This window comes from Oncorhynchus tshawytscha, linkage group LG26 (assembly GCF_018296145.1).
Source record: "Oncorhynchus tshawytscha isolate Ot180627B linkage group LG26, Otsh_v2.0, whole genome shotgun sequence".
In the NCBI taxonomy this organism is placed as follows: Eukaryota; Metazoa; Chordata; class Actinopteri; order Salmoniformes; family Salmonidae; genus Oncorhynchus; species Oncorhynchus tshawytscha.
The window spans coordinates 37,284,876-37,311,249 of record NC_056454.1 but is presented as its reverse complement, the minus strand read 5'-3'; the positions used below and the strand labels follow the sequence as shown (position 1 = coordinate 37,311,249).

General features: G+C 42.6%; 2 protein-coding genes across 2 annotated transcripts in view; one reads left to right on the top strand and one right to left on the bottom strand.

Annotated features, from left to right (window-relative positions):
- Window positions 1–12,096, top strand: part of LOC112225586 — a 109,267-nt gene extending 97,171 nt beyond the window's left edge. Inside the window, exons 6-9 of the mRNA XM_042306368.1 lie at window positions 752–950; window positions 6,492–7,090; window positions 7,544–7,689; window positions 8,987–12,096. Of these exons, the coding sequence (XP_042162302.1) occupies window positions 752–950; window positions 6,492–7,090; window positions 7,544–7,689; window positions 8,987–9,806 (1,764 nt within the window). The 3' untranslated portion in view covers window positions 9,807–12,096. The remainder of the gene's footprint in view (window positions 1–751; window positions 951–6,491; window positions 7,091–7,543; window positions 7,690–8,986) is intronic.
- Window positions 12,097–12,328: 232 nt separating this feature from the next.
- Window positions 12,329–17,027, bottom strand: LOC112225584 (translin). The gene is made up of 6 exons (XM_024389668.2): window positions 16,826–17,027; window positions 16,461–16,554; window positions 14,753–14,849; window positions 14,420–14,535; window positions 14,089–14,168; window positions 12,329–13,945 (listed from the first exon to the last, which is right to left on the bottom strand). The coding sequence occupies exons 1-6, from the start codon at window positions 16,889–16,891 to the stop codon at window positions 13,715–13,717; spliced, it is 684 nt and encodes a 227-aa protein (XP_024245436.1). The 5' UTR covers window positions 16,892–17,027; the 3' UTR covers window positions 12,329–13,714.
- Between the last annotated feature and the right edge of the window lie 9,347 nt (window positions 17,028–26,374).

The window sequence follows — 26,374 nt, the reverse complement described above, 5'->3', positions numbered from 1 at the left end:
TGCCTATAAGAACATCCAGTAGTCAAAGGTATATGAAATACAAATGGTATAGAGAGAAATAGTCCTATAATAACTACAACCTAAAACTTCTTAACTGGGAATATTGAAGACTCATGTGAAAAGGAACCACCAGCTTTCATATGTTCTCATGTTCTGAACAAGGAACTTAAATGTTAGCTTTTTTACTTTTACTTTCTTCTCCAACACTGTGTTTTTGCATTATTTAAACCAAATTAAACATGTTTCATTATTTATTTGAGACTAAATAGATTTATTTATGTATTATATTAAGTTAAAATAAAAGTTTTCATTGTTCATTCAGTATTGTTGTAATTGTCATTATTACAAATATATATATAAAATTGGCCGATTAATCGGTATCGGCTTTTTTTTGGGGTCCTCCAATAATCGGTATCGGCGTTGAAAAATGTTAATCGGTCGACCTCTAGTATCATATTAACAGTACAGTCTATCTCTCAGGATATTAAACACCTTTTCATTAGTCAAACCTACCAGGTTCAGAATGGATGAATATCTGTTGAGATTGAGATGGTGATGGCACCATTAGCAGGAAAACTGCATGCTGCAGTACATGCTCTCAGGGCCCTGAGTGTGTAATACAGCCAACCCACATTCTATAGGTCTCTCACGTTACCATCTCCCTCTCATTCTGTCTCTAACACTCCATTGGCTCTTTCAATAGCTGATGACATATTCAGGTGATTGACAGGTGTGTCTCTCCAATCAGCAGCACTCTGGCCTGGGCTGCAGGCGCTCCAGCTCGGACGCAGCCTATGAACCGGCCGAATCGGTGAGGGCCCAGCGCGAGTGCCGCCTCCGGCCCCACTACAGCGACCCCATGCCGGCCGACGCCGCCAAGCGCAAACAGCTGGAGATGAAAATCGCTGCCGCTGCACGCCTCCACAGCCAGCGACGGGACAGGGACAGCGGTGGGTGGAGTTACTGTACATGGGTGTCTTGTCTCTAGTGTTGTACAAGCCAAATGTCCCGATGGGATGATACGTGCTACAGTAAAGGTGTGTGTTAGAATGAATGGGCCCTATTCTAGCTTTACGTTATGGACCTCACCACTGCAGTGTGATTGTGTCTTTGCTATTGAAACAGCTTCCTTCAGGACAGTTTAGATCTTTCTGAATCACTGCACTCATATTTAGAGCCTGAGCTCTCTGTTCTCCTCCGATTGTGTGCAGGGCAGCCATCTGAATCAGTATAAAGTAACTAGCTATCGTGTATGATTTTTAAATAGCTTTTTTCAGAGGCCCTTACAGTAATTTAAGATTGGGCCTGTTTTGAAGAGTTTGGGCCTGTTTTGAAGAGTTTGGGCCTGTTTTGAAGAGTTTGGGACTGTTTTGAAGAGTTTGGGACTGTTTTGAAGAGTTTGGGACTGTTTTGAAGAGTTTGGACTGTTTTGAAGAGTTTGGGACTGTTTTGAAGAGTTTGGGACTGTTTTGAAGAGTTTGGGACTGTTTTGAAGAGTTTGGGACTGTTTGAAGAGTTTGGGACTGTTTGAAGAGTTTGGGACTGTTTTGAAGAGTTTGGGACTGTTTTGAAGAGTTTGGGACTGTTTTGAAGAGTTTGGGACTGTTTTGAAGAGTTTGGGACTGTTTTGAAGAGTTTGGGACTGTTTTGAAGAGTTTGGGCTGCTTTGAAGAGTTTGGGACTGTTTTGAAGAGTTTGGGACTGTTTTGAAGAGTTTGGGACTGTTTTGAAGAGTTTGGGCTGTTTTGAAGAGTTTGGGACTGTTTTGAAGAGTTTGGGACTGTTTTGAAGAGTTTGGGACTGTTTTGAAGAGTACAAGCCTATTAAGTTTTGTCTCTTTACGATACATTCTTAGAAAAAAGGTGCTATCTAGAACCTAAAAGGGTTCTTCAGCTGGAACCAAAAAGGGTTCTACCTGGAACCAAAAATGGTTCTCCTATGAGGTTAGCCGAAGAACCCTTTTGGAACCCTTTTTTCTAAGAGTGTAGGGCTATAGACAGTGCAGGGTAACAATAACAACATATTGACCCTATTTCTGAGCTTTCACTCTTCAATTCCCTTTGTGTTAACACCCTGCCTCCTCAACATGAAACTATCTGACATGTTAGGAAGTATGTTAGTCGATATGCCATATCGTGAGCTTGAGACTGTAAGGTTCCATCTGCAAAAAGATGATTCTGAGATAATCGGCTTTATTGTTCTGAACCCTCATTGGTTTGAATGGCATCAGCAATTTAAACATTGTATTCTTTTGGACTTACAGTTGAAGTCGTAAGTTTACATACATGTTATCCAAATACATTTAAACTGTTTTTCACAATTCCTGACATTTAATCTTAGAGAATTCCCTGTTTTAGGTCAGTTAGGATCACCACTTTATTTTAAGAATGTGAAATGTCAGAATAATAGTGGAGAGAACTATTTATTTCAGCTTTTATTTCTTTCATCATATTCCCAGTGGGTCAGAAGATTACATACACTCAATTAGTATTTGGTAGCATTGCCCTTAAATTGTTTAACTTTGGTCAAATGTTTCAGGTAGCCTTCCACAAGCTTCCCACAATAAGTTGGGTGAATGTTGGCCAATTCCTCCTGACAGAGCTGGTGTAACTGAGTCAGGTTTATAGGCCTCCTTGCTCGCACACACTTTTTCAAGGTATCGGATGGCCACTCCGATACCTTGACTTTGTTGTCCTTAAGCAATTTTGCCACAACTTTGGAAGTATGCTTGGTGTCATTGTCCATTTGGAAGACCCATTTACGACCAAGCTTTAACTTCCCGACTAATGTCTTGAGATGTTGCTTCAATATAGCCACATAATTCTCCCTACTCATGATGCCATCTATTTTGTGAAGTGCACCAGTCCCTCCTGCAGCAAAGCACCCCCACATCATGATGCTGCCACCCTTGTGCTTCACGGTTGGGATGGTGTTCTTCGGCTTGCAAGCCTCCCATTTTTCCTCCCAACATAACGATGGTCATTATGGCCAAACAGTTCTATTTTTATTTCATCAGACCAGAGGATATTTCTCCAAAAAGTACGATCTTTGTCCCAATGTGCAGTTGCAAACCGTAGTCTGGTTTTTTTAATGCCGCTTTTGGAGCAGCGGTTTCTTCCTTGCTGAGCGGCCTTTCAGGTTATGTTAATACAGGACTCGTTTTACTGTGGATATAGATACTTTTGTACCTGTTTCCTCCAGCATCTTCACATGGTCCTTTGCTGTTGTTCTGGGATTGATTTGCACTTTTCGCACCAAAGTACATTCATCTCTAGGAGACAGAACAAGTCTCCTTCCTGAGCGGTATGACGGCTGCGTGTTTCCATGGTGTTAACACTTGCGTACTATTGTTTGTACAGATGAACGTGGTACCTTCAGTCATTTGGAAATTGCTCCCAAGGATGAACCAGACTTGTGGAGGTCTACAATTATTTTTGGCTGATTTCTTTTGATTTTCCCATGATGTCAAGCGAAGCGGCACTGAGTTGAAATACATCCACAGGTACACCTCCAATTGACTCAAATTATTTCAATTAGCCTATCATAAGCTTCTAAAGCCATGACATAATTTTCTGGAATTTTTCAAGCTGTTTAAAGGCACAGTCAACTTAGTGTATGTAAACTTCTGACCCACTGGAATTGTGATACAGTGAATTATAAGTGTAATAATCTTTCTGTAAACAATTGTTGGAAAAATTACTTGTGTCATGCACAAAGTAGATGTCCTAACCGACTTGCTAAAACTATAGTTTGAAATTTGTGGAGTGGTTGACAAATGAGTTTTAATGATCCAACCTAAGTGTATGTAAACTTCCGACTTCAACTTTATCAACATTAATTGGGGTTTTTAAGAGCACAATTTAGGTAGAGGACATTTACCAGAACAAGGCTATGTCAGTAACTAAATGTTTGACAAAAATGCCGATAGAACCTTATAGTCCCAAACTCTTTGTTAATGTTGGCCTTTATGCACTATTGACATGCCAGAACAAGGGTTAAACCTAGAGGTGAACAGAAGGGAGGAGGGATTGTCCTTTACATATCTATGTAATCCATCTCTATCATTTAGCATTACAACAAGCATTACAACAAAGTAATGAATGTTCAAGCATTGAAGTGAGGCCGGGAGGTCTCTTGTTCACTTAGAACAAAATAATTTGTTGCTTATGTCGAGTGGTGATTTTAGCATGTACATCTTGGTGGGGCCAAAAAATATATATAAAGCAGGATGCATGCCAGCAAAGCCACCACACAACGTGACAAATGGTGCCCACAAACTGTTTTGTGGGCATACATAAAGCTGCCCCAACATCTTACCACTGCTACACCTGGCTATCAGCGGAGCCTTGTCTGGCAGCGAAACAGTTCATTCAGCCTCATTTACTGCCTTTAAAAAAATCATAGCTAATATGGCTGACTTTCTTAAACAAATGTGGTTTATACTGACAATTGAGATTTACAAACTATGACATAAGGGGACGACAAGCGGATAATAGGCCATCTGTAATTTCGATTAGGATATTATTGAGCGAGCTAGGATGGACGTAGTCAATATAACTATTTGTTTAGAACGTTTGAAATGTACGGTGACAGAATTCAGAACGTGGGCCGTTCTTACAGTATTCTCCCTGTACACCAAGTCAGAACAGTCTGATAAATAAAAGGGGCATATAAGCAGACAATGAAAGCTCTTACAAAATTGGATGATTACGTTTCTCTAAAACAGGCTACATGTGCACCACCAATTCAGAACAGTAGGCGAAATTAAGAGGGGTAAATAGACCAAATGATTAGGGTGAGGCACATGGGCTGCTAACAGCTTACTACACAACATACACTTAGTATTACTTTCTGAGCTACAGTACACTGTACATATCTCCCTGGCATATTACATCATTTGTGCAGCAGCATACAATAGATTTTTGGACCCACCTTGTTGTGCTGTGCTCACTTGAAGGTGGCACGGCGGTCCTTCGTGGGCAAATTTTGTCATTAAAGTCTGGCATTCTCGAGATGTATAGCGCTTTCAAGACAACTGGGAACTCAGAAAAAAAACAAGGTTGAATCATGATGATGTCATTGATCTTCAGGTCGTAGCTCTAGAAAGAGGCCCGAGTTCCCGATTTACAATTCCGAGTTGGATGACCAGTCAAAACGGATTTCCCAGCCAGAGCTCGTTTTTTCCGGAATTCCCAGTTGTCTTGAACTCACTGAAGTCAAGATTTTGCGGTTCTGAGTTAACAGTTGTTTTGTGCACGGCACAAATCATGCTTCATTGACAGCATGGCCAATGTTGAATGTTTCTCATTTTAAACTTGGAAAGGAGACACTTAATCCCAGATTTGGGACCACACAGCCACTCCAATGAATTGCAGGCCGGTGATGTTTGCAGTTAGCCACTGTCACTTGATTCCTTCCAAACCACTCATTGTTGAATTTGCGATATAATAAAAAAAATATATATATATGTATCCCTTTTTCTCCCCAATTTTGTGGTATCCAATTGGTAGTTACAGTCTTGTCTCATCGCTGCAACTCCCGTACGGACTCAAGACAGGCGAAGGTCGAGAGCCGTGCGTCCTTCGAAGCACTACCCAACCAAGCCGCACTGCTTCTTGACACAATGCCCACTTAACTCGGAAGCAGCCGCACTAATGTGTCGGAGGAATCACTGTACACCTAGCAACCACGTCAACGTGCACTGCGCCCGTCCCACCACAGGAGTCGCTAGTGCACGATGGGACAAGGACATCCCTGCCGGCCAAACCCTTCCCTAACCTGGACGACACTGGGCCAATTGTGCGCCGCCCCATGGGTCTCCCAGTTGCTAAGACTTTGAAAGTATGATGTTGACATGATCAGTCCAATCAAAGCTACTGTAGATATGTGATTTGATGTCATTTTATCTGTGGCCAATGACCTTGAGCCTTCTTGGATGGGCACTTCTAATGTATCTCTATGGCAGCTCCCAAGGGGCTTGAATTTTCGAGGTCTACCCTTAGAATTGGCGGTGACATACTGTCTCAATGAGTGACAAGAACACTGAGCTAATCATGGTGCAACTAGAGAACATTACCAACACCTACGCTCCGTATTTTCCCCTGGCTGCCCTCCACCACAGAAAGCACTGAGCTAGGCTGAAACACCTGCTTTTGGAGCTGCCTTACTCAAGAAACCAAAAAAGAGACCATGTTTGTTTGTGGCTTTATTAACTCAAATTATTATTATTTATTTTTTTACATTGTTTGTAAACAGATATGTGACACGTATTAATGCCAAAATAACATGCAAAACAGGTAAGCCCCCCCCCCCAAAAAAACAATATATATATAATGTAAAATACATATATTTATTTTTTTAGCTAAAAATGTGGGTCTTAAAACAGGTGGCTCCACCTGCCCTGAATGACGGGTCGCCACTGCTTATGTCCCAAAAAATGGTATAACTAAAAGCCTACAACAGTTCACTTCTTGTGTGTGTTTGTCCCACAGCTCCTGCCTCGGTGCGGGTCCGTTCTGAACCCCGCGGTGAAGAACGTCTAGGGAGTCTGGGTGTGACGCGTGGTGGACAGCACCGCTGGAGCACCGTGAGCAGCCTAAGTGCCGACAGTGGTGTGGTGGGCCTGTGTGACGACCGCGATGATGACGATGAACCCCGGAGAGTACACCATAGTGGAGGGGCCGAGGTGGAAAGGGTGGACAGTGGGATTGGACCCTGCCTGGCCCGCGTCTGGAAGAGACCCTCTGCCTCTCTCAGGGCCTGGGAGGCCCAGAGACCCTGCCCAGACTGTGGCCAGAGAGACGGGCACGGGGTGGCCCGGACAGAGGGTGAGGGGACCGGTATGTGTGAGCGCTGCTCCAAGCTGAGGACGGAGAGGAAGGAAGCCATCTTGGAGTTCCTGAACACGGAGTCAAGTTATGGGGAGGACCTAAGAATCATCAAGGAGGAGTTCTACTGTCCCATGCAGAGCGCCGGGCTGCTGACCTCAGAACAGCTGACCGTGGTGTTCAGCAACGTTCAGGAGCTCATAGACGTCAATGAACGCTTCACTGAACACCTGCAGGAAAGCATCGACCAGGCCTTCGACCAGGTGAGTCAGATAGTACCACCACCAATCAGTCACGTTATTCTTTATCAGTGGTCATTGACTAGGTGATAAGCCTACTTCAGAAAGAACACCAGTCACTCATGTTATCAATGGTCATTGACTAGGTGATAAGCCTACTTCAGAAAGAACACCAGTCACTCATGTTATCAATGGTCATTGACTAGGTGATAAGCCTACTTCAGAAAGAACACCAGTCATTCATGTTATCAGTGGCTTGGTGATTCGTCAAAAAGCATAATTGATTTTTAGTTTGGTAATAAGTCATGTTGAAAAAGTGACACGGTGGCTTGTGGTTGCTTGTGGTGGTTAATCTCTCGTGTTAGCTAGCTAGCTAGTGCACACAAGTTTTGGTTCTGTGTTCTGAGATTACACTGTGGTCATGCTATTGCCCTATAGAGATGTTCTAAATCTATGTCTCTGCTTGTTCCCTTGCAGGGAGATGAGGACCTGCTAACAGTGTGCATTGGAGAGATGTTCCTGGAGTTTGTCAACATGCTGCCAGCCTTCCAGACTTACTGCCTGCAGCAGTCCACCTCTGTCAACATGCTCAACACCCTGGAGAAGGAGAAAGAACTGCTGAGGTAAGGACTGTAAAGTAACACTTCAAAGATCAAGTCACATTTTATTTGTCCCGTACACATATTTTACACACGTTATCGCAGGTGCAGCAAAATGCTTATGTTTCTAGATCCAACATTGCAGTAATGCTGAACATTGTAAAATGATACACACAAATCCCCCAAAAAGAAAAAGAAAGAAAATAAGAAATATGTGAACGAGCAATGTCAGAGTCCGGAATATAAATATATACATTATATAAACAAAAGTATGTGGACACGCCTTCAATGCCAGGAGAATGCTACTTGCCCGAATGTATAGTGGAGAAGGAATAATGGTCTGGGGCTGTTTTTCATGGTCCGGACTAGGCCCCTTAGTTCCAGTGAAGGGAAATCTTAACACTACAGCATACAATGGCATTCTAGACGATTCTGTGCTTCCAACTTTGTGGTAACAGTTTGGGGAAGGCCCTTTCCTGTTTCAGCATGACAATGCCCCCATGCAGAAAGCGAGGTCCATAGAGAAATGATTTGTTGAGATCTGTGTGGAATAACTTGACTGGTCTACACAGAGCTCTGACCTCAACCCCCACCATCGAACACCTTTGGGATGAATTGGAATGCCGACTGCGATTGACTTGTTGGATAGGTGGCATCCTATGACGGTGCCACGTTGAAAATCACTGAGCTCTTCAGTAAGGCCATTCTACTGACAATGTTTGACTATGGGGATTGCATGGCTGTGTGCTCGATTTAATACACCTGTCAGCAACGGGTGTGGCTGAAATGGCCGAATCAACTAATTTGAAGGGGAGTCCACATACTTTTATATATATAGTGTAGAAGCTGTTTTTCAGTCTCAGATTTGATGCGCCTGTATATTGGTCGTTTATACTGTACGGGTACTTGCAGGATTTGATCAACTATTGTTTTCTGTTTTCTTATTCAAGATTGAGACCAAGTGAAAAAGAACGTGTTGTTTTGGAAATTTCCACTGAGCAGAATTCTCTTCTGTGTTCTAAGAGCAGAAGAACAGTAACTTGGAACCCTAAGTTCCCACTACGCTGTGTTATTCTTAATGGAAGAGACAGAAGGTTGTCATTAATTCATGGACCTATTCTGAGAACGGTGATGAAGTCATTACTATTTTTAGACCCAGGCAACTACTTCACATCTCACCTATAATGACTCACCCTGTATTGTCTTGTGATTCCCACTGCTCTCAACTTTACAATTAAATCTGAGACTCTCTGGCCTACGATCACAATTAAACAGTATGTTAATATCACTCTGTCTCTCTCCTTCTCTCTCCCTCTCTCAGGATCTTCCTGGATGTGTCCCAGAATGACAACACAGCTCTGCGGCGTATGAACCTGCGCTCTTTCCTCATGGCTCCCCTTCAGAGGGTCACCAAGTACCCCCTCCTCCTGAGCCGCATCAGCAAGGTCACCATGGAGTGCCACCCCGACCATGGCCGTCTCCGAGAGGCTAAGAGCCGCGTGGAGTCTCACCTGGAGCACATCAACATGAAGACCAAGCAGGAAGGAACGCTGACCTGGACTCTGCGTTCCTTTCGCCGCGACAGCCGCAAAAACCGCGAGGTCATTAACATCGAGATGCGGGAGATGTCCATGAAGACTGTGGGATGGGCCAGGGAGAACACACGCTTCATCATGGAGGGGCCCCTGCAGCTCTCCCAGCCTGCAGACGGACAGTGGGTGAAGAAGGGCAGTAAAGGCCTCAAGTTCCAGAACATCCAGAGTCTGTTGATGGTGCGTACGCAGCGGCCTGGAGAGGGTCTGTCTCAGACGGACGGCGAGGCCAAGGTGGAGCAGCAGGAGCACGGCGTGTGGGACGGTGTGCTGGTGCTCATCAAAGACAAGAGCAGTGGCAAGTTCACCGTGCTCAGAGAACCCATCCACCTAGCCAACTGTGTGGTGTCGGGCGACCCTGACTGCGAGGACACCTTTGAGGTGCTGGACATACGTAAGGAGGCCTTTGTTTTTAGGGCCTCAGATAAACCCCGGACGCAGCAGTGGTTCCGGCAAATCAAGAGGTATACCCGTGACCTGGGGCTGTGGAGGAAGAGGCGTAACGCACTCCCCAATATTATGATGAACACAAACCAGGGCAGGTCCTGAGACTGAGGGACACCGTTTCCCTGGCTGGATACCAGTGTAAATAGATGTACTACTACTGCAAAAAGAATTGACCATGCTTCTGGATGGTGGAGCGATTTGTTTCTGAGGTTTTAGGGTGGGATTTGTGAGGTTCCATGTTATGATGAGGATAGCACTTTTTTCTAAGAAAAACTGCAAGTGCACCATCGTGTAACGGAACATATGAAGGTATAGTTTTTAGCTTCTGTCTAAACATTATCAGCCACTTGGATGACCAAAAAAAAGGAGACTTGGTTGGGCACACTGCTGGCCTTGGTTGTCAAAACTGTTTGCTCTTGAAGAAAGAGATGTTTTCAGTATACTGACTGACTGGTGTCTGTGTTGAAAAGCATGGTTGAAGTTGATGATTGAAAAAACATGACTCTGTAATGCTAATGAAAATGCACAAATTAGTGAAAAACTACTGTTAAATTATACAATGGGGACTTGGACTACAGCTTAGTAAAAAAAGACAGGAACTTTTATTTTACCTGACTAAGGTAAGTCAAAATCACTGGCCTCTTCCCCCTTTCTTTTGCCCTCTGTGTCAGAAGCAATGTCCACTGCCAGCAGAGATCCGAGAAATGGCATCCATAGTAGGAAGTCCGTCAGTGACTTCCTACTATGGATGCTGTGCAGACAGTGTCTGTCAGACAGTTTGAACCCAGGGTTGTGGACATACTTGTATCAGAGGAGGCTGGTGGGAGGAGCTATAGGAGAACGGGCTCATTGTAAGCACTTAAATGGAATGAATGGAACGGAGTCAAACGTGGTTTCCATGTTTGATGTGTTCGATACCATTCCATGTATTCTAGCCATTACAATGAGCCTGTCCTCCTATAGTGCCCCCCACTGATTTGTATCACTGTGCTGGGTGGGCTCAAGTCACAAAGAAGCAATAAATTGTGCAATTTTAGCTATTTATTTTAGTTTCTCCACATCTGGTCAGACTTCGTAATTATGGGAAATCGAGAGCCTATTATCCCACCTATGACTGTAAGTAATGTTATTGACACAGATGAGCTACAGAGGTTCGGCCCTAGAATAATGTGCACTTGAACTTCAAGCCTAGGCCTGGTTTGGCCCCTACCAGTATTGTCAACTGTTTATTCAAACTCTCAAAGCCTTTACCTGTACCTGAATGTGGTAGTACAGCATGGCCAAAGTGGAGGTGGAAAGGCCTCAAACACGGATCATCCTGGACCATGAGTTTAGTAGCTAAAGCTGACATAGTAGCGCCAGTCAAATGTCTTCACAGTGTGCTGTTCCATGACAATCAGATGTGGAAATTGTGAGCTTTTGTTCCTTTGGTTTTTATTTCACTCTAAATGAACAAAAGCATTTCTTCTGTTGCCAGTCACAGTAATGTTGATAAAACTATGAGTATCTGGAAATGGTCATCAAGTCAGACTGCCCTATGCCCCGAGGTAGCAGCAGAAAGACACTTAAAAAGCCTGCTTACATAGCCTGGTTATACCAGTGTGAACACTACATTCACCAATCTGAAATTTAGTGAAATCTTTTTGGATGCCAGAATTTACAGGCAGTTCTAATCCATCCATCGGCTGCTAGTGTTCCTACATTATGTCATACATTACCTGTGCCCTTATCTCAAATGTGACTTCCCTTCTCCTAAAATCTGTTTTTGTGTCTGATGTTACTGAATCTGAAGGCACTTTATAATTAAGACTACAAAGTAGATCCATATTAAGGTGTGACTGTCACTCTTCAACAACGCTATCTGCCAATCATGATTTCAAAAGCTTTATTCTGTCGGTCGTGTTGTTTATTCACAGAGCTCTTTATGTTAGGGAAACATATAGGACCACAACTGACTACATACAGCAGGTCAAGGCAATACTTCTTATCAAACAAATCTAACCTCCATATACTGTTTAGTCCAGGAGTAGCATAGGTTAAGGGAGGTAGTGAATCACTGTTTTTGGACAGAGAATGATGTACGGAGTGGACTACTGCCTGTCTCTTACTGTTCATCACCTTCCAATGGCGCTAGCACTGTTACGATCACAGAATTAGAATCTCATTCTATTTCAAGAATCTCATTCTATTTGTATTGTTTGAATTCTTTCAGCTTCCATCTTGTTCCACTAAATGATTACTACCGTATATGGGAAGACCGATGCTGTGTAAACATTTTGAAAATATCCGAGACCTGCTGGACTGTCAAATGTTTTTCCTCTGCATTTTAGACCTGTGATATTTCCTTTATGTAAGATTTTGTGAATTATATTAAAAAATGACATGTTAAATACATTTTTCTTTGTACTTTACCCATTTCCACTTATTGCTATCCATTGTGTCATCAAGTCATATTTTGAAATAGTGAAAGAGGTGTTCTTGTATGCTAATAAGGCGTGGTTAATTCATAAAAGGAACAAGGCAATTATTGGACTTATGTGTTTGGACAGAAGTCTCTCTTTACGAGAGCAATCAGTGAAAAGTGCTTCTTTGACACCAACTAGGACAAATTAAACAAAACACCATTAGCTAGAAAGATTTACTTGGAACATTTTCAAATTCAGAAATAAAATACAATATTCCTTTAAATCAGATGGAATTGTTTGTAAAGCAATCACAAATACCCTTTTTTACAAAAACAAAAAAAGCACATAGGAAAAAGTGCAACAATACAGTCAATTATATTTACTACAATTCAACTACAGTACATATGCATTAGAATCATAGAAGTTGGCCATAACAATGTATCAAAATCAATATTTTAAGACTGAAAGCTTTGCCACGAATGAAGTACAGTATTTTCCTGTCTCTAAATGGCACTGCCATGTCTGCAGTGTACATAGCCAAGTGATTAGAAGCCATTAGACATTGTCAATACCATTCTGACCTGAATTGGGATGGACATCAATTGTAATTCCTAGATTCCTCATGTCCCCTCCTTGCCTTGTCAAGGCATATTCGGGCAGAAGACCTGGGGTTCTTCTCAGATACTTCTCCAATGCATTTTGAGGAGGCAAGGACAGAGGAATCAAGGAAATTAGAATTGACATTAACCCTGGCTCTTTAGGTTCCTCGTTCTCTCCTTGCTTCCCTCTGTATTGAGAAAGACAGAGGAGACCGAACAGAAAATGAGAAATTAAGGGAAGACTTGAGAAAGAGATGCAATGTTTCAGGAAATCAGAGCAAGGAACAGGAAATTAGTCTGGAGTCACAACAGTTATTACTAAATGAGGAGATATGAATTGCAAGCAAGAACATGGCGGAAATGGCAAAGAAGAAAGCCAGACACGTAGAATCAAGTGGCCTTAGATCTGCACTTCCCCCTTGTCGTTTCTTTGCTGGATGTTTTAACATTGAGACATCAACCCGTGAACAGAAGATTCAAAGACTAAACTAGCCAAAAGCAAGTTCTTGTGTTATATCAGATGGTTTTTGGTAGAAAAACAGCACAACAACCAAATGTTTTATTTGCTCAACTAAAAAATTAAGCACTTTTTCAACATCGTAGTCATAACAATTTATTTTCTCTTGGATGGAAATGTACACCGTCAGCACCCCCTAAAATGAAATGAACATGAATAATTCAATACATAGATGATGAAAAGCAAAAACAGCAAACTTAACAGGCATACAGTATGTTGGACATTGAATGAACATTTCCAATCACCAGTATCAAACTGCAACAACCGCTCCCCTTCAAACAACTGTGCCTTTATATAAAAGGCTTTCCAATCCCACTGACAGACTCATTCCCTCACATGCACTTCACCAAACACACATCAGTCTGTCCTAGGCTGTGGGGGCCACAGACCTCCTATTCCTGCTTTCCAGCAGGTCAAGACTCCACTGTCCCAGTCATGGAGAGGTCAGGTCCCAGCCTAGGGTAGCGCCCTGGCCCCACATCCTCAGCTCTACTTGTCTCCCCCAGCCTCCAGCTCCTTGGACAAGCCGCGGATAGACAGGTCGTAGACCACCTCCTCTATCTTCTTCACATCGTACTTGAGGCCATCGTAGCGCTTACGCAGAGGGTCATTTTTGAGGTTGAGCAGGCGGAAGCCTGAGTCCAGCTCGTTGATGAAGTTGGAGATGCGGAGGGGCCGGCTATAGTCCCCTGCTGTGACGCTGTTGACTGCCAGGCGAGACTAGAGAGAACAGGTGAGTTTATTCATGTAAATAATCATTTTAATTAACCATCATATATTATCGAAAAAAACACATGTACATTTTGTATAAACCAATGTACTGATATATTAAAATGGTACAATGCCACTCAATTCATTCTCACCAGTTCACTGGCCATGATCAGCACACCAGCCAGGTAGTCTTCAACATCCAGATGGAATCCCTTCTCTCTTACCACCTCAACTACAATAAATAGGGAAAATGTTTGACTACCACAGCACTACCTGACTGCCGATTGACAGAGAAACAGTCTGCAAATGCACCCATTGCCTTGAGAAAAGATCAACTCAAGGTAATGGGTACATTCGTTTTAGCTTGCCTAGTGCACTGGGTGGGAGGAGATTTAACATTGGAATGGTCTAAAATGTTCAAACTCCATCCACTGGGGTACCGGGCGAGCTAAAACAAAGGCCCCCAAATGAACTGACACCTACTTCCTAGTATTTGTGCCACTTCTTCGCGTGTCACCAGAGACTCACTCTCCAGGTAGACCACGAATGCTGCCAGGAAGGCCAGGCGCTGCAGAACAAACCTCCAGTGCTCATGGAACCTAGAAGCAGAGTAGAGGATGGAAAATGACATGTTAGTTTGTCCTTTCAATAACAAGGAGAGAAGACAGACAATATCACTCCATAACTGAACATGGTAATAAAGAGACTTGTAATTTATCATTTCCCTTATGAATGTCCTTCTGTGGACAGGGAATTGTGAATAAGTTGTTGTGAAAAAAGTAGCTTACTTTAGATTCACCCATGTGTAGGGCCTACCTGTAGTACTGGTCCACTGGGAATTTGGTTTTGAGTTCTCCAAGGTGCGTCCTGACTGTACAAAACAGTTCCCTGGCCTTTTGGCACTTACTGGGAACTAGTGTGACAGACAGGGGGACAAGAAAGAGACATTTATGTAGCTACATGCAGTACTGCTCCACAGGGAATCTGGTTTTGATCTCTCTAAAGTACATCCAGACTGTGCTAAACAGTTCCTGTGCAATTGCACACTTACTGGGAACTAGTGTGACAGGACAAAACAGAAACAGTTATAACAAGGTGACAGAGAACCTGTAAAGCAGTGAGTCAATCTGTAGGATAAGCCATCACAAGTGATAGTGAATAGAACCCTGGACTAGGAGTAAAACAGAAGAAAACAGACCAGAACCGGGAGAGACTACTTGAACTGGCCACCTCTGTCTTCATGAAGTGACTAGCAAGCTCCAGCACATCATCCCTAGCGTATGCCTTTGCTAACAGCTATTGTGTCAATTTAAAACTTGTGAGCCGAGTGGCGCAGCGGTCTAAGGCACTGCATCGCAGTGCTAGTGGCGTCACTACACACCCGGGTTCAACCCCAGGCTGTGTTGCAGCCGGCTGTGACCGGGAGACCCATAAGGCGGCTCACAATTGGCCCAGTGCCGTCCGGGTTAGGGGAGGGTTTGGCCGGCCGGGAGGTCCTTGTCCCATCTCGCTCTAGCGCCTCCTTGTGGCAGGCCGGGGCGCATGCACGCTGACTTCAGTTGCACGGCGTTTCCTCCGACACATTGGTGCGGCTGGCTTCTGGGTTAAGCGAGCAGTGTGTCAATAAGCACTGTGGCTTGGCAGGGTTGTGTTTCCTCCAACACATTGGTGCGGCTGGCTTCTGGGTTAAGCGAGCAGTGTGTCAATAAGCACTGTGGCTTGGCAGGGTTGTGTTTCCTCCGACACATTGGTGTGGCTGGCTTCTGGGTTAAGCGAGCAGTGTGTCAATAAGCACTGTGGCTTGGCAGGGTTGTGTTTCCGACGCATGCCTCTCGACCTTCCCCTTGCGAGTCCATACGGAATTTGCAGCGATGGGAGAAAATGGGGTAAAAAGTACAAAATAAATACTGCACAAGACAGTTCACAGAATTGTACATTTAAAGATATGTAGCCAATCTGTTCAGTGCTAACATTAGCTAGTTAATCCAGAGATTCTTACCCTTGCCTCGATTCGGCATTCTCGCTCAGATCATCATGGCATTTGTAGTTGTTTATGATATCCACATAAGCAGGTAATTAGCATTTAATTTTTTGTGGGGCAAATACAGGCAAATATATTGATAAGTCACCTTGTCTTAGAGAGATTTACACAGTACACGAAATACAACCCTCATTTTAAGTGTTTCTAAAATCCCCTATGGGGGAAATTAATGGTGGAAAAACGATTGGAACCATTTCCCTGTTTGACCGCTAGGTTTTATGGGTATTATGACTCATACTGTGGTACTCTATAGACACCACTAGTCAGCTACGTGTCCCCCGACTTAGATGTATCATTGTCACGGTTGTTAACATTAATTATATATTACTTATTTGTATTGTTTTTATTTCACTTTGTGCTGCATTGTTGGAGCTGTAATTACATCTGACTATTGGCCCAGACTCTCTAATAAGAAACGTTTTGGTTGAAAAATGTTTCGCTACGGTGCAATAACGAATGTACCCCATGTGATTGGGCACTCACTCTCTTTGAATCCAGATGGTTGATGGACACTTTGAAGCAGTGTCAGGATCTCCCTCGCTGTCTGTTCCAGAACCTGGACCACTTTTCGAATGTCCTGGAAGATAACATGAGCCGTTAGCTGGCTAGACAACGGTATGAATTTGCAAAAACAAAATGCATGCATGTGTCCTCCTAACAATTGCAATGACTGTAGTTAGCTGCTAGCTAGCTATATAGCAAATGTCTGCAAAACATTTCTTGCACGCAGTTTACCATACAGCGCATTTTAAGTGGACATGTTATTCAATGCAAGCCTCGCTGACTGTACAACTGAGTCAAATGCTAGCTTTGCAGTTCTGAGCTAGCTCGGTTGACAGAAACATTACCTCTCTTATTTCTTGATCCGCACTCAGAAAACCCTGAATGTAACTGAACATTTCCGGGACAGACATCTTTCTACAAATTATTGTATTTTGTAAAGGATATGGTAACTAGTTTTCTTTTGCACAATGAATCAAAACAGTTGGTAGCTAAACAAAAAAAATACCAATGCGTGCACATGGGTCCTTCGTAAATGTGTCGCATTGAGGTGATGTCATCATTCTCCCATATCGATTTTTTTTTTGCGTCACCAAATTATGACCAAGATAATGAAAGTCTACGTTGTTGAACAATATTAAAACATGAAAACGTTTGATTGTTGTGTTTGTCTCTTTGAGAATCAGTAAAACACCTCAAACTAAAAGTAAAATACAAGCAAAATTGTTTTATATAGGTCATATTTCTCAACGGGCCTACCTGGTTAATATACAAATATTTTGAAATACTGAATATATGCAGTAAAAACATTTATGTAGCAAAAAACAGCAGACAAAAGTCTGTAACAAGACTGTGAATACCTCTTTTCTACAAATCAAATCAAATGTATTTATATAGCCCTTCGTACATCAGCTGATATCTCAAAGTGCTGTACAGAAACCCAGCCTAAAACCCCAAACAGCAAGCAATGCAGGTGTAGAAGCACGGTGGCTAGGAAAAACTACCTAGAAAGGCCAAAACCTAGGAAGAAACCTAGAGAGGAACCAGGCTATGTGGGGTGGCCAGTCCTCTTCTGGCTGTGCCGGGTGGAGATTATAACAGAACATGGCCAAGATGTTCAAATGTTCATAAATGACCAGCATGGTCGTATAATAATAAGGCAGAACAGTTGAAACTGGAGCAGCAGCACAGTCAGATGGACTGGGGACAGCAAGGAGTCATCATGTCAGGTAGTCCTGGGGCATGGTCCTAGGGCTCAGGTCCTCCGAGAGAGAGAGAGAAAGAGAGAATTAGAGAACGCACACTTAGATTCACACAGGACACCGAATAGGACAGGAGAGGTACTCCAGATATAACAAACTGACCCCAGCCCCCCGACACATAAACTACTGCAGCATAAATACTGGAGGCTGAGACAGGAGGGGTCAGGAGACACTGTGGCCCCATCCGTGGACACCCCCGGACAGGGCCAAACAGGAAGGATATAACCCCACCAACTTTGCCAAAGCACAGCCCCCACACCACTAGAGGGATATCTTCAACCACCAACTTACCATCCTGAGACAAGGCTGAGTATAGCCCACAAAGATCTCCGCCACGGCACAACCCAAGGGGGGCGCCAACCCAGACAGGGTGACCACATCAGTGAATCAACCCACTCAGGTGACGCACCCCTTCCAGGGACGGCACAAGAGAGCCCCAGTAAGCCAGTGACTCAGCACCTGTAATAGGGTTAGAGGCAGAGAATCCCAGTGGAAAGAGGGGAACCGGCCAGGCAGAGACTGCAAGGGCGGTTCGTTGCTCCAGAGCCTTTCCGTTCACCTTCCCACTCCTGGGCCAGACTACACTCAATCATATGACCCACTGAAGAGATGAGTCTTCAGTAAAGACTTAAAGGTTGAGACCGAGTTTGCGTCTCTGACATGGGTAGGCAGACCGTTCCATAAAAATGGAGCTCTATAGGAGAAAGCCCTGCCTCCAGCTGTTTGCTTAGAAATTCTAGGGACAATTAGGAGGCCTGCGTCTTGTGACCGTAGCGTACGTGTAGGTATGTACGGCAGGACCAAATCAGAGAGATAGGTAGGAGCAAGCCCATGTAATGCTTTGTAGGTTAGCAGTAAAACCTTGAAATCAGCCCTTGCTTTGACAGGAAGCCAGTGTAGAGAGGCTAGCACTGGAGTAATATGATCAAATGTTTTGGTTCTAGTCAGGATTCTAGCAGCCGTATTTAGCACCAACTGAAGTTTATTTAGTGCTTTATCCGGGTAGCCGGAAAGTAGAGCATTGCAGTAGTCTAACCTAGAAGTGACAAAAGCATGGATTAATTTTTCTGCATCATTTTTGGACAGAAAGTTTCTGATTTTTGCAATGTTACGTAGATGGAAAAAAGCTGTCCTTGAAATGGTCTTGATATGTTCTTCAAAAGAGAGATCAGGGTCCAGAGTAACGCCGAGGTCCTTCACAGTTTTATTTGAGACGACTGTACAACCATTAAGATTAATTGTCAGATTCAACAGAAGATCTCTTTGTTTCTTGGGACCTAGAACAAGCATCTCTGTTTTGTCCGAGTTTAAAAGTAGAAAGTTTGCAGCCATCCACTTCCTTATGTCTGAAACACATGCTTCTAGCAAGGGCAATTTTGGGGCTTCACCATGTTTCATTGAAATGTACAGCTGTGTGTCATCCGCATAGCAGTGAAAGTTAACATTATGTTTTCGAATAACATCCCCAAGAGGTAAAATATATAGTGAAAACAATAGTGGTCCCAAAACGGAACCTTGAGGAACACCGAAATTTACAGTTGATTTGTCAGAGGACAAACCATTCACAGAGACAAACTGATATCTTTCCGACAGATAAGATCTAAACCAGGCCAGAACTTGTCCGTGTAGACCAATTTGGGTTTCCAATCTCTCCAAAAGAATGTGGTGATCGATGGTATCAAAAGCAGCACTAAGGTCTAGGAGCACGAGGACAGATGCAGTGCCTCGGTCCGATGCCATTAAAATGTCATTTACCACCTTCACAAGTGCCGTCTCAGTGCTATGATGGGGTCTAAAACCAGACTGAAGCATTTCGTATGCATTGTTTGTCTTCAGGAAGGCAGTAAGTTGCTGCGCAACAGCCTTTTCTACAATTTTTGAGAGGAATGGAAGATTCGATATAGGCCGATAGTTTTTTATATTTTCTGGGTCAAGGTTTGGCTTTTTCAAGAGAGGCTTTATTACTGCCACTTTTAGTGAGTTTGGTACACATCCGGTGGATAGAGAGCCGTTTATTATGTTCAACATAGGAGGGCCAAGCACAGGAAGCAGCTCTTTCAGTAGTTTAGTTGGAATAGGGTCCAGTATGCAGCTTGAAGGTTTAGAGGCCATGATTATTTTCATCATTGTGTCAAGAGATATAGTACTAAAACACTTGAGCGTCTCTCTTGATCCTAGGTCCTGGGAGAGTTGTGCAGACTCAGGACAACTGAGCTTTGAAGGAATACGCAGATTTAAAGAGGAGTCCGTAATTTGCTTTCTAATAATCATAATCTTTTCCTCAAAGAAGTTCATGAATTTATCACTGCTAAAGTGAAAGTCATCCTCTCTTGGGGAATGCTGCTTTTTAGTTAGCTTTGCGACAGTATCAAAAAGGAATTTCGGATTGTTCTTATTTTCCTCAATCTACAAAGACCAAAGGAGCCATATTAGTGAAGTGCTTCAATTCACACAACACAAAGCCCTATTTGTGACACAGTCAGTAATGTCACAGTAATATTATCCTTTCTATTGTTACCGTGGTTACTCCTGGTCATACTGTACACTAGCCTATCAGCAGGCCATCACAATGTGGCTGGTTTCTAGGTGCTCCCAGTCTCTGATGGACTATCTTCTGTGTTCCGAGGGTTCTGAAGTGTAGTATCCTTGTTCTTGGCTGTGGCTGCCTTGTCGCTTGGTGCTCAGATCAGTTTCTCTCTCTCTGGTGCTTTCTCCATCTCTGTGTAGTAGTCCAGGGCCTTTACGCACCGAGTCTATGACATGCTGCTACAGGGGCACAGAGAGGAAAAGGGTCACTCTGGAGAGGTTTACACAAATAAGTCTGCTTGAGTTGGGCCAGTGCCAACCAGTGCAGACTACCGGCATGGCTGTGCCTTGCATTTTCTCCTGCTTGAGTACCGGCACATTTTTCACTCTAAAATATGAGTGAGTACCGGTAGCTTTTTCATTCCACAGCTAGTGGATGCAGTTGAAACACAATGAAGCTACGTGAGATAAGTGGTTGTAGACGGAGATCTTACCTCCAGTCAGGTGAAGAGGTTGGCCAGCTCCATGAAAAGGTAATTGGATGAAGCCAATGAAGCCCTGGATCTTTGTTATTCTAATTTCAACTCAATCATCAAGTTTGCAGACAACACTACAGTGGTAGGCTTGATTACCAACAACAACGAGACGGCCTACAGGGAGGAGGTGAGGGCCCTCTGAGTGTGGTGTCAGGAAAATAATCTCACACTCAACGTCAACAAAACAAAGGAGATGATCGTGCACTTCAGGAAACAGTCAGTACAGGTGCATCAAAGCAGGGACCGAGAGACTGAAAAACAGCTTCTATCTCAAGGCCATCAGACTGTTAAACAGTCACCACTAACATTGAGTGGCTGCTGCCAACATACTGACTCAACTCCAGCCACTTTATTAATGTAAAAATGTATGAAAAATGTATCACTAGCCACTTTAAACAATGCCACTTCATATAATGTTTACATACCCTACGTTACTCATCTCATATGTACATACTGTACTCGATACCATCTACTGCATCTTGCCTATGCCGTTCTGTACCATCACTCTTTCATATATTTTTTATGTACATAGTGGGGCAAAAAAGTATTTAGTCAGCCACCAATTGTGCAAGTTCTCCCACTTAAAAAGATGAGAGAGGCCTGTAATTTTCATAATAGGTACACTTCAACTATGACAGACAAAATGAGAACTTTGACAGCTCTTTGGTCTTGGCCATAGTGGAGTTTGGAGTGTGACTGTTTGAGGTTGTGGACAGATGTCTTTTATACTGATAACAAGTTCAAACAGGTGCCATTAATACAGGTAACGGGTGGAGGACAGAGGAGCCTCTTAAAGAACTTACAGGTCTGTGAGAGCCAGAAATCTTGCTTGTTTGTAGGTGACCAAATACTTATTTTCCACCATAATTTGCAAATAAATTCATTAAAAATCCTACAATGTGATTTTATGGATTTTTTTTTTTCATTTTGTCTGTCATAGTTGAAGTGTACCTATGATGAAAATTACAGGCCTCTCTCATCTTTTTAAGTGGGAGAACTTGTACAATTGGTGGCTGACTAAATGCTTTTTTTGCCCCGCTGTATTCTTCATTCCTTGTGTGTATAAGGTAGTTGTGAAATTGTTAGGTTAGATTACTCATTGGTTAATACTGCATTGTCGGAACTAGAAGCACAAGCATTTGCTACACTCGCATTAACATCTGCTAACCATGTGTAAACAAATCAAATTTGATTTGATTTTAAGCTTGTCTGAGAGGATGGCTTTGGTCACCTTGTCCCTGTCCATGAATGGAGTCACAGGAAGACCCTCCAGCTTCTCTACTGCTCTCCCTCGGAGTGACATGGAGAACAGGATGTGGTGAGAAAATCCACACCACAGACTTAATTAGTATTATCCACTCTATTCTCCATTCAGAAGGAAGCAGTGTTTTAGCCATGCGTTATATGCATAGTAATGTGTATATTGAAACATAACCAATATCTGGGTTGTTGTGGTTAGTTACCTGGTTGGAGAACTCCTCCTGCAGGAGGCAGTCCAACCAGGGCTCAGCCACTTCCATGGGCCGTGTCTCGTTGAAGTCACTCACTTTGATCATGATCATTATCAGCTGGAAGGAGACGGGGGGACATAACCATCACTTTAATCCAGTTGGGAAGATTCCCAGGCTTTCAACTGGATCTCGTTATGCCTTGTCATGTCAGTGGCCAGGATGCATCAAAGAATAATAAATAAAATGCATTGAGTTCCCTTATGGAAAATCACATGAAATTCACTTATGATCTCATGTGTGAAGTTAATGTGATAACGTGATAACATACAGTTGAATGTCAGAAGTTTACATACACCTTAGCCAAATACATTTAAATTCAGTTTCACAATTCCTGACATTTAATCCTAGGTCAAATTCCATGTCTTAGGTCAGTTAGGATCACCACTTTATTTTAAGAATGTGAAATGTCAGAATAATAGTAGAGAGTGATTTATTTCAGCTTTTATATCTTTCATCACATTCCCAGTGGGTCAGAAGTTTACATCCACTCAATTATTATTTGGTAGCATTGCCTTTAAATGGTTTAACTTGGGTCAAATGTTTCAGGTAGCCTTCCACAAGCTTCTCGCAATAAGTTGGGTGAATTTTGGCCCATTCCTCCTGACAGAGCTGGTGTAACTGAGTCAGGTTTGTAGGCCTCCTTGCTTGCACACACACTTTTTCAGTTCTGCCCACAAATTTTCTATGGGATTGAGGTCAGGGCTTCGTGATGGCACTCGAATACATTGACTTTGTTGTCCTTAAGCCATTTTGCAACAAATTTGGAAGTAGGCTTGGGGTCATTGTCCATTTGGAAGACCCATTTGTGACCAAGCTTGAACTTCCTGACTGATGTCTTGAGATCAATATCTCCATATCAATATGTCTTGCTTCAATATATCCACATAATTTTCCTACCTTATGATGCCATCTATTTTGTGAAGTGCACTAGTCCCTTCTGCAGCAAAGCACCAACACAACATGATGTTGCCACCCCCGTGCTTCATGGTTGGGATGGTGTTCTTCGGCTGCAAGCCTCCACCTTTTTCCTCCAAACATAACAATGGTCATTATGGCCAAAAAGTTTATTTTTGTTTCATCAGACCAGAGGACATTTCTCCAAAAAGTACGATATTTGTTCCCATGTGCAGTTGCAAACTGTAGTGTGGCTTTTTTATGGCGGTTTTGGAGCAGTGGCTTCTTCCTTGCTGAGCCGCCTTTCAGGTTATGTCGATATTGGACTTGTTTTACTGTGGATATAGATACTTTTGTACCTGTTTCCTCCAGCATCTTCACAAGGTAATTTGCTGTTGTTCTGGGATTGTTTTGCACTTTTCACACCAAAGTACGTTCATCTCTAGGGGAGAGAACGCGTCTCCTTCCTGAGCGGTATGACTGCTCCTTGGTCCCATGGTGTTAACACTTGCGTACTATTGTTTGTACAGATGAACATGGTACCTTCAGGCATTTGGAAATTGCTCCCAAGGATGAACAAGACTTGTGGAGGTCTACAATTTTTTTTCTGGGCTCTTGACTGATTTCTTTTGATTTTCCCATGATGTCAAGCAAAGAGGCACTGAGTTTGAAGGTAGGTCTTGAAATATATCAACAGGTACACCTCCAATTGACTCAAATGATGTCAATTAGCCTATCAGAAGCTTCTAAAGCCATGACATCATTTTCTGGAATTTTCCAAGCTGTTTAAAGGCACAGTCAACTTAGTATGTGTAAACTTCTGACCCACTGGAATTGTGATACGGTGAATTTTAATTGAAATAATCTGTCTGTAAACAATTGTTAGGAAAATTAACATGCACAAAGTAGATGTCCTTACTGACGATTTGTGGAGTGGTTGAGAAACTAGTTTTAATGACTCCAACCTAAGTATATAAACTTCCGACTTCAACTGTAAACCTACATGCGAGTACATGTGAGAACACGATCTCATGTGAAATAAATTTGTCAACATGGGAATGCAACATTTCAACGTGATACCATGACACTACATGTGACAACATTTGAGCACACATTAATTCAATTTAAACAGTCATGATCCCCTGCAGGTTTTGTATAGTTTCCATTTTGTTTCAGGGACGTTCTTAGAATGTTGTGTCATGGTGGCATGGAGGTTTTTGCCTATTTGCGATGAAAATATAGTAGATCTACAACTAGTTACTGTATTTTTACAGCTAAATTCAGGTCTTAATGTTAAAGGACTGTATGCTGATTACTTGGGACTCAACCTCCCTTGGGATTTTAACACACAACTTCTTGGTGGCTATCAACCTGAAGTTGCTGCTGCGTCACCAGGTCTGTGGACATAATGGAGATTTACTGGAATACATATCTACACTTTGCCTGAAGCTTCAATAAAAAGAAAGTAAATATGTACAACAAGTTATTTCTATATAATGACAGTATTCTGCTGTTTTATAATTACTGTAAAATCTTGTACCGTGACCACAATTGGGACTCGGCCTTAAATGGGATTTGAACTCATAAGTTCTTGTTTGCTGTCAACCAGATCTGTGAGCGTGAAAGAGATATGGACACAGACTTATTGGCAAGAGTTGCTAAAAGCTGTCCAGAATCAAGTGAATATTTATCCAATTATCACCACCAACGTAAAACTAGTAGTGCTCAAGGTCACTTGATGTAAAGTATACATTAATTCTTTGGGGATTTGAACTTTCTACCTCCTGGTTGTGAGGGCATCAATGTTTCTGCAGTGCCACCAGTTTCATACTAATGCTTTGGAACATATATTAACACAATCTAAACAATAAGGGTATGTTACAGTGTTGTCACTTGGGGTACCAAATGTTAAAGGTACACTTCACAGGTCTACATACAGTTTGGTACCTTGTAGGTATATTGGGACATTTTTCTACTCAATATTTTGAATATAAGGTACGATCATCACTGCGTTGTGATAGGTGGGAGCAATGTACTGGTGGGGCTCACTAGCATATGTAGGGGCATGGTCACATATGTGTATTTGTGCCAACTGTCAATGGAAGTTTAAGTGGTTGTAGAAGTTTAAGTGGCATTTTCCAGTAATTTATTTGCAACTTGTCAGCAAGTTATTGTCAGCTCACAATAACTTACTGGCAAAATGTTGCCAGTAACCTACAGGACACTTGATGCCACTAACAATCTTGACAGTAAACTACTGTGGCTACACTGACTCTTCTGTTGACAACATGCACATCACTTGCTGATTGGCAGCCACTGTAACAGTATGTTGCCAATCAGAAGATTGCAGGTGTGGCTTACGTGTGGCTATTAGCTAGCTCTTGTTGGTCTCCCATAAGAGGAGTTAATATGCTCTGTTCATAAACATTAAGCTAGTGCACTTTAAAAAAAATGTTTTTAAATATTTTTTGCCCTTTTTTGTGTCACAAAGTATAATGGATTTCTATTATAGTCCAGTTGGGGCGGTAATGCAACATATTTGATGCCAACCACCGTTAAACGCCAAAGAAGAAGGAATCTTGTACACTTCTCCGGTGAGAGAAAGGCAGGTTGCCAGGATTAGAGCAGCACAGAAGGTGCCGTATGCTGAGGCAGTGAAGAGATTAGTAGAGGAAGATGGGTCCAGGGCGAGGGATCCTAAGAGCATCCCTGTGAGTATTCTGAGGCCAATACAGAGTCAAAGGAATAACATGTGCTTCAGTAAGGTTAGTTTCTTAGCGTTCATAACCATGGTTATCAACTGTACTGCAGAAATTATATTTTATTTCAGGTCATGACATGTTTATATTTTTTGTTACGTATATAAAATTACAGTTATAGAAAAAAAGAACACTTTTTTATTTGATTTTTTATTTGTACAGCTTTACAGCGCATCTAAAGTGTACTGTAAGTTTCAATTGCATGTGAGGCATGCCAAGTTCATTTTCCGGGCAGACCAAAAAGTACCCAAGTGCATTGCGATTGACAGTAAATATGTAGCAAATTACTGTAGAAATGTACCGTATAAGGACAAAAATGTTCCACAAAATTAACAGGAATGGTAAACAGTGGTTTCATGTTGAACCACATGATTTCACTTGTGGAAAATTACATAATTTCATACATGA